This window comes from Gambusia affinis, linkage group LG12 (assembly GCF_019740435.1).
Source record: "Gambusia affinis linkage group LG12, SWU_Gaff_1.0, whole genome shotgun sequence".
Taxonomy (NCBI): Eukaryota; Metazoa; Chordata; class Actinopteri; order Cyprinodontiformes; family Poeciliidae; genus Gambusia; species Gambusia affinis.
Window position 1 is genome coordinate 1,173,015 of NC_057879.1, and position 12,293 is coordinate 1,185,307.

Sequence of the window (12,293 nt, forward strand, 5' to 3'; positions counted from 1 at the left end):
TGCACCAAGCAGAAACAACCAATCAGAGCCAGGAGAAGGGTCTTAGCACTATCAAACATACTTGTGTATGTGCTGCATAATGTGCCAATGGCAGACAAACAACTTACTGTTACAGGAAACAGCATCAGCTGTCATTGGTGGCCATGCTAGCTAGCTTGGACATTATTGGCAGACCCAGCTGTCAGGAACTTGCAGTGGTGGAGAAAGTATACAAGCAATATATCACGGTAAGAAATAAACAAACATAATGCACTCTACTAAAAGTAAAAGTACCACATTAACATTTTAATACTGTCTTTTAAAAATACTTAATGTACTAAAAGTAAAAGTACTTGCTGAATGTATTATAATGGTTAATACAATATCATTAAGTGTATCTATTGTTTTTACTTTTAATACATTAGTAATGTGTCATTTTAATGAACAATGTTGCATATAAGGCATGTTTTAATTGTTGACTTTCTGCGACAGTTTAGATATAGATTTGTGATTCTATGCATTTCAGAGATGCCCTGCATCACACTAGTATTCCTCAAACACATCATACAGATGAATTCAAATGAGGCTCATCCGAACACATATTTGAATTTATTGAATATGACTGTAAATATTAATATGAAATGAAGATTATTCACAAGGCGCCAACATTAATTCAATAACCAGGACGTGGAAGAGTTTAATGTTACCTGGGACATTCATGGCTGGAGACGCTAAGCTCCATGTGCCCCCGACTGCAGTAATCAATGTTACTGGCAATTCACGCTAGCTTATAACAATTGAAATTAAGCACTTAGAGGCTTAACTTACCTCGATATGTTTTTTTTCAGATTCGACTGTGAATTTTTGAAAGCTAGAAGTTTATGCTTTCAAGGGAGCCAAAGGTGACACCGGTATTTTTACTTTCAAACTAATTAACAAATCAAAAAAGCGCAATGTGACTTGGGTGTATTGTATAACACAATCCTTTACAGAAATGTAGTGAAGAAAGTACAGATACTTACTGTAAAATGTAGAGTAAAAATTTAAAGTACCATAATTAAATCACTTAAGTAAAGTTCAGATACATGAAAAATGTACTTAAGCACAGTCTCACCACTGGGAAGTAGCTGTCGCATAGCAGAGAGCGGGGGGGAAGAGTGTGAGTAGCATGTACACCAGGATGGTTTACCGCCCTAAGACTCTCTTCATGGCTCTAATTGGTTGTTTCTGACCGAGCAGGGTATTTCTGCAAATAGAACTGAGGGATGACAGAGGACCTCAATTTTCACAGATTAGCTGTCTCAGACCAGCCTGTCACAATATAGTGACAGTTTTATCAGTCTGTAGTTGTGTGTGAGAGAGAAAACAATAGTTTTTGTACTAAATGGCCCCCCCAATGGTAAATGTTCGTGTATCCATTGTGTTGCTCTTCTTACCCCAGTAGTTTTCCCAGGAAGTGTCATGGATCTCCTCTGCCTCATCCATTACTTGATGCACGTCATTCTGATTTTCCTCTTCAGAAATCACACCATGGTCAGCCAGAGCTGCTTTGGAGACCTGCTGGAAATCTTTGTCTACCTCCTTATCTCTAGGCAGTTCTTCTGTATGCTTGATGGGCTTTCTGTTTGGCCTTCTTTTTTTTTTCTATTGAGACAAAAAAGGAGAAGGTGCCTCAAGCACACTTTACACTAACATGATCAGGGTTTACCCTAGTGTATTATAAGCATGGTGGCCCACCATAATTTAAAAAATAAAAATAAAATTAAAAAAAGCCAGACTTCTAAGCATTTCACTGGCAGAGCAGAATTATTCCTGAAAGATGGGCTTATTGTTGATGCATTGTACAGGTTAAAAAGCCGGCAGCATGCACCAATCACACCACTGGCGCCTCTATGTGTTGGCCGTCTGACGTGCTGCTGTTACATCTCTGAAGTGTACCTTAGAGCGGAAGGAGCACGTCTCGCTTCACTGAAACAGCACAGAGGCTCACCTGTAAGGACATTTCTATAAACCCCTTGTGAGGACTCTTTGCAGAATTCTTCACCAAGGATGAATGAGTCAAGTATAAAAGCCACCGCATTAGCTCTAGTTGTATAGCTCAATGTGAACCATATTTATAGCCCTTTAATCGCAGTTTGAGGACATGCAGTGAGAATGATAGATCTTTGTGAACAAAGCATTATGTGCGGCATGTGCGTTTACATCTCAACATGGTGACTCCGTCTGCATTAATAAGTTTGTGTGTTCCTCATTTATACAATGCTTTCACGCTCACCTTGCAGTCGCACAGCACGCTGGCTTTAATTTAAATTTTTTGCGGCGATACAATGCATCATACTGTGCCAAGTCAAATGCTTTGTATTACAGTCATCCAGAGTTACTACCTATGGCCAGGTTACTACCTGGCCATAGTAGTCAGAAAAATGTCTTGCTTAAATCTCTGTGGAACCTTTGTGGAACTAAAAACCTCAAGACACAAAATAGAAGAGCTATTAAAGCCACATAAATTAAATCTCCTATGTGTCCTTCTGTATCCAGCAGAGATGTATAAGGTTATATAAGACCTTGAGCAGAATTGATTTAGGGGCCCCTTTTGCTGCCGAGAGCATGAACACCACTGAAGCTCAGTTCAGTTCACACATGATTTTAGAATTGAGTCAATTGTCAGCCAATTTTCAAAACCTAAGAGACCACAGAATAGCCGACAAAATATTGTAGGTATTATGGGTTTGATCGTGCAGTGTATGGTGTTGAACCACATGGCAAGAGCAACACACCACACACAAACTGATTTCTCTCACAGACGTTCAGATCCCACACAAGTCCTGTAAAAGCCTGCGTTGGATAAAAGAGAAAACGCAGCAGCTCCATTCAGTGCACTAAGCTGTGAGGTGAGTTATGTTTTTCGTCGTTACAATTCGTGTGTTTAGATTGTTTTCTACTCTGTCGTTTCTTGAAGCTTCATCAGTTAATTAGTATTTGATGTTTTAATGTTTACAATTATATTGAGAACAATCGGCTCAAAATAATGGATACAAGTCCAAGCATTAATCAATGTTTTACTAGTCACATCTACAATCTACCCACAATGTGTGTGGCTAGTGTCAGCGTTAAGCCCTGACTGAATGAATAGTCTTATCGTTATAACCTATTTATGTTACATGGGTATATCAAATGCAGTAGCAACTTCTCTCTATTTCTGTGGATATTCCTACCCACACATTTCTTTAAGGAAGTCCTGCCTGTTGTTGCTACTGATCTGATCCAAATAGTAACTCATCGCTCTCATCAGGCGTTTTCCCCCAGGCTTTGAAAACAGCAGGAATCAAACCACTGATAAAGAAGAACAATCTAGACAAATCACTACTGCATTACATTTCTGTATCCGTGGTCTGTGTTAAAATGTTAGTATTTATGGGCCCCCAACAACAGGGCTTAGCTAGTTTTCAGGGGGAAACCCTGCATAATGCACAAGAAAATTCATCAAGTACCACTGACCTGAGCCTTCTGTTCAGAAGAGCTGGCAAATGCTACCGGCAAACCCATCTTAGCCATCAGCTCAGACTCTTCATCCAAGATTTCTACCTCTTCCTCATCTTCAGATTCTGTCAATGTAAGAAAATCTACATTTAATCTATTAAATTAATACATTTTACTTATAGCCACCTATGTTGACACCAATGGACACAGCAAAAATACATTAAATGAATTAAAAGATACAACAGTAAAATAATGAAATCAACTCAATACAAACAGCAGACGTCATCAGTAATCAGATAGAAAAAACAGTTGTGATTTGAATTGAGTTAATCAATATTTCTCAGTTGGGATGGTAATGTATTCCAGAGACGAGGAGTAGTGTGGCTGAATGCTCTATATGACCAATAGCAGTGAGAATTTTGCAATAATTTTCTCTTGTTTACAACTTTTAACAATTATGTGTGCTGTTTGTTTTAATATTATTAGAGTCAAAGGTCAAGTTGCAAATTTGACAAATGCAATCCAAGACATGGAAGATTAAGAAGCAGGTTGGTGTTCTCAAAGAATCATAAGACTGAGTAGCTTCTAGTGACATCATCTAGTGACAAATTGTTTCCAAAGATAAACATTTTTCTTCCAATTTTTTTTTTCCTCAGAATTTTACCGGCATAAAGCCCAGTCCACACTACACAATTTTATATTGTAAAATTTTGCCCTTACAATAATCTTAGAACGTTCTAAAATTAGGAATATAAAACATGTTTGTCTTGGCCCAATGATCTCAGCATGTGCCGTGTCTCCAGACTGGGAGCAGAACACAGCCTGTCGAATGTGACAGGTAGCATGTATTTATTTTCAACTGAAAAATAAACAACACACAAAAAAATTATAAACTTTTCACATAGAGTACATCTGGTTTAGAAGCTCATTCTAGGTTGAAATACCGCGTAATAAGACAAGAGAAAAAAATACATAAAATGTCATGTTGTGTTAATCTATTTATAGTCCAAGTAGAGGAGCAGAAAAAGAAAAAAATAGGTGCAGAAGTTCATTAAACTGTGACAAGCACAGTGTGGCTCCAAGAGTGGCGTGGGGGATGCCAGAAAATTTGAAATTAACTCACCATGCAGTTTCAATAAATGGACCTGGGAGACGTTAATCTTCCTCAATCAGCTGGGAAAAAAATAAGTATAACTGCCATCTGGTTTTCTAAAAACGAATATGCAGGACATGCGCACTGCTAGCTCAAGCGGCTCTGATTTTTCAATTATTCAGCTTTCTGAAACAAATCCCAGTACATGCACATATTTTACAACATTAACATAGCAAAAACGTAAAAGCCTATAATTAAACAGTTATGGCTTCTTAAATGATAGAACAGAAAAACTATTAAACCCAGTGTTAAAAGGGGCGAGGGAAGTACAACTCAACTCCATATCGTAGTACAACAAATATAAAACCTGATCGTGCTATCTCCAGATCTTAATCCAAAGCTTTGACTATTTGTTGCATCGTTTTTTGATTAAAATAAGTTCACAAATTACAGTTACTCCTTCACCGTCGTCGTTCATGTTTGTTTACTCAGGTGTGGTATAGTGGCTATTTACAAGATTTCCTGTCTGGAATCAAATGTCGGTGAGAAAAATCTGTTTGTGTGTGGTGTGTTGCTTGCAGAATTTTAAGGGATTTCATATCTGGAGTTGGAATGTTCGTGAGTGAAACATCACACTCTACGATCAAACATGTTATATCTACGATTTTCAATCTCTCAGGTTTTGAAAATCAGCCGACCATCGCCCTACAATTCTAAAATCGTGTAGTGTGAACTGGGCTTAACATAAAAGACCTAAGCTCCTATGACTTTAACAACCAATTCACACTACACAATTTTAGAATTGTCGGCCGATTTTTGAAATCTGAGACACCACACAATAGCCGACAAAAAATTGTAGGTATAATGGGTTCGATCAGCTTCGATTGTGCAGTGCGTGGTCCAGCCACACTGCAAAAGCAACACACCACACACAAACCGATTTCTCTCACCGACATTTAGATTCGTCAGAAAATCCTGTAAAAACCAACTATAATCACACGTGAATTTAGAGTAAACAAACATGGCTGATGACGTAGAAGCAATAGCAATAATTGGTGAGCTTATTTTAGGCATAAAAGATGTAACAAAAAGAAAAGGCATTGGATTAAAAAGCGAAGAGAGCGCAAGCAAATGCTTTATTTGGTGCACTATGGAGGTGAATTTTTTTTTCATGTTGTTGGCAAATATCATTTCAGATGTCCACGGAACTCTCTCCTTGCACCATGTTAGCTGTTTGGGATTCCCCTCTGTACTTATGTCACTGCGCTTTCTGATTGGCTACCTGTCACATTAAACAGGCAGCATTCTCGCTCCCAGTTGGGGAAACCCCCACATGCTGCAGTGATAAACTGGCCAAGACAATCCAACATGTTGAATATGCCCAATTTTAGATCCGACTGGTTTTGACGTTCTACCGACTGGATGCAATGTGTTGATACACACCACACGCTACAGGATGATTAGTTACAATTATCAGAAGCGACAATCTTAGAACATTGGACATTCTAAGACATTGTAAGGGGAAAATCGGGGCACAAAATCGTGTAGTTTGAACTGTGCTTAAGAGAACTCCTAATGCCTGGTTGACACAACCAGACTTTAAAATAGCTGTCCAATTTTCTGAACCCGAGGGAATAAAACATCTTAGGTATAGCAGATTTGGTTGATCAGTGTCTGGTGTTAAGCCACACGGCAGCACACACACAACACACAAACCAACATTCAGATCACGCCAAGCAACAAGGTCAGTCAGACCTAGCAACAGGGTCAACAAACAGGGTCAAACACACCTCTGCACTAAGATAAGAATTTCTGTCATTAACTAGCACAAAGTTGCTCTCTGAAGCCAGTTCTCACAGGCAGGCCTTTGTGACTCCGAGAGAACTCTGAGAGTACGCGCCCTGGTTAATTCTACAGAACACTAAGTGATAATTATAACAATATACAGTACCTTGCACTTCAGTGACTTCTCTGCCAGATGAAAGCAGTCTGTTATCAGAACGATACAGCTCTCTGTCCCTGTTGAAAGGCAGATATACAAAGACAGTCAATGAAGACAAAGAGTCCATATACACGAACCATATCTGTGACACATTAAGGGTTTCTTAGATTAAGTTTTGTAATATTTGTTCCACTTAGTACTCTCTGTATTTCTTTGAGTAATGATCAGACAAACTTTAATTAGCCCATAGCAAATGTTCAGTCCTTTTATTAATAAATGTTTGTGTGAAATGGGCTTGATGGGAAGGAAAAAAAAGAAAAAAGAAAAACAGGAGTGGATTAATTTGAAAAATTGGGACTCAAAGTAAATACACAGCTTACCTAGAAAGAACTGTTCACTACATGTGACTTTCCATTTTAATTACATACATGACCAGCCATAACCAAAGACTTTAACGGGAGATAAAGCAATGGAAGATGATTGTCCTTTTATTTTTATTAAAAAAAATAAATAAAAGGGCAACATGAATTAAAGAGGGATGAAAAAAAATCATGTTTATATTTGGACAAAAGCAGGCAACCAAAAATATAATTGATAAACTTGCTGGTAATATGTGTATTAGTGACTGTCAAACAAAGTCACCGAGCAGCTGAATAGGGGAATCATTGTTGATGCGCTAGCTGATCAAAACTTAAATCCAGGTTGCCATTAAGATTTTTATTTTTATCAATATATTCAAAAATCCAAGGCAGAACATCAGTGGATAACAGATATCTGTGTCCAAAAGCAGCATAATCCACAATCCACAGGTGTAAACAGTGATCAAAGACAAAAAAAATCATACAAGCTTAAAGTGGTCAGCAAAAAGTAGACTTCCCCCATCACCCACTCACTAAAGTCACCAGGTGAGCAACAGGTGATCTACAATCACTAACACCACATGATCCAGAGCTATGCCTATCCACCACAATGTGCCTATCTGAAGATCCAAAATATTAAACAATGAAACCATTTTATTCTAAAAATGAAAAAAGGACTTCCGGTTATGGCGGCCACGTGTGAAGATATATCAAACTTCGCCCTGTTGCTTGTTACTTTAATAAGGGAAAAATAACCACTGTTCATATAAGATTTTTGCAAAAAAAAGGACAATCTGATGTATAATGCCTAGCTCGACTAAACAACACAAACGGAAAAGCGAAGCATTCAAGCAAACAAAGCTGTTTGACCATAACCTCCGTGGAGAAGCTCGCAAAACTAACAAAAACATGGCTGCACAAGAAGGGAAGAGCGAGTCTGAAAATAGTAAGTCAGATCAAATCCTAGCCGCATTGGAGTCATTAAGAAGCAAGTTTTCCGTGAAACTCGATGGAGTGATGGTGACACTACAAGATGTAAAACAAGAAATGACAGACTATAATTAACGTAAAGTCGCGAGTAGAGGACTGTATTTCCACCGTGGAAGACAAAGTGGCTAACCTTCAAGCTAACGTGAATACCTTGCAAGCTAAAAATAAATCGATGGAGGACAAACTCATGGACTTGGAAACAAGGTCTCGCTTGAATAACTTGAATAAGGGAGTTGTTTACCTTTTGTGTGTTGGATATGTGTTCTGACATCCGGTTTTGTTGTGTCTCACATTTCTATAATGTTAAGCAACCCACTACTTTTGTTACTTTATGCCTCAAATCGTAAAATGTAATTTTATTTCATGGAACTGCAGGGGTCTTCAACGCCTCCAAAAAGTCAAGCAAGTCATGAATAGATTGAAAGAAATGGACTCTAAAATTGCATTTCTTCAGGAAACGCATCTTCTTGATGAGAACAACTTAAAGGTGAGGAGGAGGTGGAGAGGCAAAATATATACTGCACCGTTCACATCCCATTCTAGAGGAGTTATGACTCTAATACATGAATCAGTGCCACTGCATATTAAAAACATTATAAAAGACAAAAGAGGAAGGTATCTCATACTCCAAGGTTCCCTAATGTCGGAAACTCTAATTTTAACTAATATATATAGTCCTAATGTGGATGACAGTAACTTTTACAATGATTTATTCTTCACCCTTTCAATGCTTAAAGGATCACACATAATGGGGGGGACGTTAATGGTGCATTAAATCCAAACATGAACAGATCAACTGGACAAGATCAGTCGCATAACAACTGTAGAGCTGCATAGAATGATGAAAGAGCTAAAGTTGCTGGATGTTTGGAGAGAGAAAAACTCAGCTAATAACACATACTCCTGTTATTCAAGTACTTTCAAAACCCTCTCCAGAATAGACTACTTTTTATTTCTACAGAGTTACAGTTTAGAATTCAAGATTGCTCCAGTGACAATATTGTAATTTCAGATCATGCTCCATGTTGTTTGGCTTATAAAGATTATAAACTAAAGAGAGACCCGCCGAGATGGCAATTCCAACATAAATACCGTAATTTCCAGACTATAAGCCGCGACTTTTGTCTCACGCTCTCGACCCTGCGGCTTATACAACGATGCGGCTTATTTATGAATTTTTTCTAACGGCCAGTAGGGGCGATGGAGCAGAAAAGGTAAGCGTGAGACAGCTGGAATATATCTGTAGAGGAAGACTAATGTACCATCGTGCTTTGTGCATGAATAAAATTAGCTTGAACAGACCCTCATCATGGAGAATGCAAGAAGAAATGCATATGATGCAGCTTTCAAGTTAAAAGCAATCGAGCTGGCCGATAAAGAAGGAAACAGACACTACGGTAGTTACAAGACGAAAACTTTGTGAAATATTTAGGAAAACAAATTGATGAATTCTTCCAAACTAATACTACAGAAACAACAGCAAGTATAAAATGGGAAGCATTTAAGGCCTTTCTTAGAGGACATATTATTAGTTATACAAGGTGTTAAACAAAACAAACTGAAAAAATTAGAATACAGTTGGAAGATAAAATAAAAGTAATTCAAGCTAAAGTAAATAAGGGAAATGACCCATTCTACCCTTTTCCTTGAGCCAGAAAAGGGTAGAGTGCCTTCTCCCGGTCAGGGGGGGTGTCCTGCCCCAAGTGGAGGAGTTCAAGTATCTTGGGATCTTGTTCACGAATGAGGGAAGAAGAGAGCGGGAGATCGACAGGCAGATTGGTGCAGCGTCTGCCGTCAAGCGGGCGCTGTACCGGTCCGTCGTGGTGAAGAGAGAGCTGAGCCAAAAAGGGAAGTTCTTGATTTACCAGTCGATCTACGTTCCCACCCTCATATATGGTCATGAGCTTTGGGTCATGACCGAAAGAACAAGATCACGGATACAAGAGGCCAAAATGGGTGGATGGATGGAAGGAAGGAAGGAAGGAAGGAAGGATGGAAGGATGGATGGATGGATGGATGGACGGATCCACAACTAGAAAAGGAATTACTGATTTTGAGAGCAGAATATAATAAATATTCAGCTTCAAAGCCACTTCAAGTCTTTTGCAACTCAGGCAAACATTCAACAAACAAGGCAACAAAGCAGGCAAGTTACTGGCATGGCAAATAAAACAGAAACTAAACAACCAATCGCATCTATTGTATCAAACAAACTAATCTTGCAAGACCCCCAAGAAATTAATGCAGCTTTCAAGAACTACTATGAGGAATTGTATAAAGCTCAAATAAACATAAAATTGGAAAACATAATTCAATTTTTTTAAAATTTAAACATACTTAAATTCTCAGAGGAAGACAAGTACAACTTGAATCTAGAAATTACAATAGAAGTGTTATGTCTAGCCACTGACGATATGAAATCAGGGAAAAGAGCAGGACCAGATGGTCTTCCAATAGATTTATTTAAGACCTATAAAGACAAGCTTTTCACCCCATTATTAGACATGTTTAAAGAAATTTTCCATTCAAATTATTCCCCCCCTCAATAAATGCTGCTATGATTATCCTTTTGCCAAAGCCAGGCAGAGCTCCAAATAAATGTGAGAACTTTAGGCTGACTAGTTTACTAAATTCTGATATTAAAAAAAAAAATCTCCAAGCTGCTAGCACGACATTTACAAAAGGTTTTACCAAATACAATTGACCAAGATCAAAACGGGTTTATTTGGCGAGGCAAGGCTTTCATAACATGAGGCAAGTATTAAACACAATTCATTATAATAAAGGTACCTCAGACTCTGCTCTTTTATCATTAAATGCCAAGAAGGCATTCAATAGGGTTCATTGGGAATATCTTTTTCAAGTTATGGAAAAATTCAATTGTGGAAACAATTTTGTAAAATGGGTCAAAATATACAATAATCCCTCAGTTGAAATAATAACAAACAGAAACATATCTAAGCCAATAAAGATCAATAGAGGCTGCAGACAGGGCTGCCCATTGTCGCCTTTACTGTTCACTCCGGCAATACAAATAAAGAAGAAGATGTTACATTTCTTATGGAATAACAGGAAGTCCAGACTCTGTTTGTCTTTACTGTACCTCCCTTATGAGCGAGGAGGCTTGAAATGCCCAAACTTTCACTTGCTGTGCAAGTGAAAATTGCTGTGCAGTTGACATCTATTATGTTTTATAACAGTAATCATTCTCCACATTGGACTGACATGGAGACTCAGAATTTGAAATTGAGTCTCCCTTCATATTTATATTCACATTCTATATTAAAGCTTCTGAAACACACTAAAAATCCATTTCTTAAGAATATGATCAGAGTATGGAGAGATGTAAAAAAAAATGTAAATGAACCAAACTGTTTGTCTCTGTTTAGTCCAGTGTGGGGTAACCAATTTTTTATACCTGGTAGAGCTGATTCAACATTTAAAGCATGGAAAGACAAAGGAGTCCAAAGGATTCAGAATCTTTATGAACATACTCAGACATACTAATGAGCTTTCAGGATCTGCAACATAAATTCCACCTAGATAGGAAACCCATTCATCCATCCATTTTCTGTTCACCCTTGTCCCTTAATGGGGTCAGGAGGGTTGCTGGTTCCTCTCCAGCTACGTTCCGGGCGAGAGGCAGGGTCACCCTGGACAGGTCGCCAGTCTGTCGCAGGGCAACACAGAGTCAGACAGGACACACAACCACTCACACACACTCACACCTAGGGAGAATTTAGAGAGACCAGTTAACCTGACAGTCATGTTTTTGGACTGTGGGAGGAAACCGTAGAATCCGGAGAGAACCCACCATGCACATGTAGAACATGGAAAATCCATGCAGAAAGACCCTGGGCCGGGAATCGAACCAAGGACCTTCTTGCTGCAAGGCAACAGCTCTACCAACTGCACCACTGTGCAGCCCTAGATAGGAAACATTTCTTTAAATATCTCCAACTCAGAAACTTCATAAGAACGAATCAAAATAATGAGTTAACACAGCCTGCCAAGTCAACTTTAGTAAAAATGTTAAAGGACAGTTTTAAGAAAGGTATCATATCAGAGTTTTATCACTCAATAATATTACATATATCAGAAGGATCTCATAATAGACTTAAGGCTTGGAAAGAAGGCCTTTTGCTAGTTATCTGAGGAAGAGTGATAAACAGTATGTAAATTGGCCCACACCAGCTTTATCAACACAGCTCTTAAAATGATTCAATTCAAATGGTTAATGTGGGTTTATATAACACCAGTGGACCTTAATAGGTATAACAGGGAGATACTTGATGTAGCCTATGTCCAAAAAGCACAGAGGACAGAGGAACTCTGGTTCACTATTTGTGGTATTGTAGGAAAATTACACTGTTTTGGAAAGAGGTAAAAGATGTAATTGTGAAAATAATTTCCAAACAAATAATTTTTGAGCCAAAGCTGTTTGTGTTTG

The 12,293-nt window shown here is 38.3% G+C and overlaps 1 protein-coding gene across 2 annotated transcripts in view; it reads right to left on the bottom strand.

Annotated features, from left to right (window-relative positions):
- The window catches only part of tgs1 (trimethylguanosine synthase 1), a 53,231-nt gene that overhangs the window by 31,691 nt on the left and 9,247 nt on the right, over positions 1–12,293 (bottom strand). The window contains exons 2-4 of one of the 2 annotated variants that reach the window (XM_044133426.1): positions 6,504–6,571; positions 3,478–3,584; positions 1,416–1,623 (exon numbers count right to left, since the gene is read on the bottom strand). In XM_044133426.1, coding sequence (XP_043989361.1) covers positions 1,416–1,623; positions 3,478–3,584; positions 6,504–6,571 — 383 coding nt within the window. Of the gene's footprint in view, positions 1–1,415; positions 1,624–3,166; positions 3,169–3,477; positions 3,585–6,503; positions 6,572–12,293 lie in introns of those variants that run through there. The other variant, XM_044133427.1, reaches the window with a different exon arrangement.